Here is a 944-nt window from a genome sequence, read left to right on the forward strand (position 1 = left end):
TGGTCATGTATGTGGCAGTTAAAATGTGAGTCAGACACAGGATGCTTAATCAGTGGCGCAAGGAAGTAGTTCTGCACATGTCCTGAAATAACCATCAGTACATGTGATATTAGTGCTATAAACAAAACAACTGTGTTCAGACTGATGACTAAAAATGAATGCAGGACCACTTCAGAAAATGAATGCACACCCGAAGTCTGCACATTTTGCTTTGTGTTGTGGGCGCATTATCACCTCAGGTGTGCATTAATTTATGACAATTCAGTGGTCAATTATTCCTTACTTAACCATGGGGTGAAAAGGTTTTGTTGCATTTTCTTTGTCATTAATAAAAATCAAGGCAACTAAAAGAGCTGTTAGTTGAGAAAATAAAATGTATATTTGCTGAATTGATCAGGTGACCTTTAAAATCGCTAGGACTGAAGGGTACCTCTTCAACAGCAATATGACTAATATAAAAACATAATTTTAAGCTTTAGGTGCTTGCATCAATGCATTTACGGTTTAATTACAATGCAACCTAAAAAAAACAACAGTTTTTTTAAGTGTAGGGTACTTTCATGATATTAAATATAGAAACTGTAATAATATTTTCAAGGTTTTTCAATATATGTTAACCCACAGGTAACATCATGTCACATTTCCTACCAGATCCCGCAGGAAGTCCCACTTTTTGGTGCCCATATCATACAATCCAACCCCCCCATCCATGAAACAGCAGACAGCGTGGCCGGGTGGGAGGGAGAAAGCCTGGTTCTGTGAAAGAGTAGGTGGAGGCACAGCCTCACTAGTGGAGGAGGTGTAGTGATTCTTGGAAGGGGAATTCGTGCTAAAGGCTAAAAGAGAGATGACAACACTGACTATGTTTACATGTGCACCAATAATCAGCTTATTTCAAATAATCAGAGTAAGGACTTAATCACATTAAGGGGTTTACATGACAT

General features: G+C 38.2%; 1 protein-coding gene across 1 annotated transcript in view; it reads right to left on the reverse strand.

Moving 5' to 3' along the window:
* Positions 1-630: 630 nt before the first annotated feature.
* The window catches only part of LOC107576645 (WD repeat-containing protein 17-like), a 3280-nt gene continuing 2966 nt past the window's right edge, over positions 631-944 (reverse strand). Inside the window, exon 3 of the mRNA XM_016262787.1 lies at positions 631-836. Within this exon, the coding sequence (XP_016118273.1) occupies positions 631-836 (206 nt within the window). The remainder of the gene's footprint in view (positions 837-944) is intronic.

This window comes from Sinocyclocheilus grahami, unplaced genomic scaffold (genome assembly GCF_001515645.1).
Source record: "Sinocyclocheilus grahami isolate Dianchi unplaced genomic scaffold, SAMN03320097.WGS_v1.1 scaffold4087.1, whole genome shotgun sequence".
NCBI lineage: Eukaryota > Metazoa > Chordata > Actinopteri > Cypriniformes > Cyprinidae > Sinocyclocheilus > Sinocyclocheilus grahami.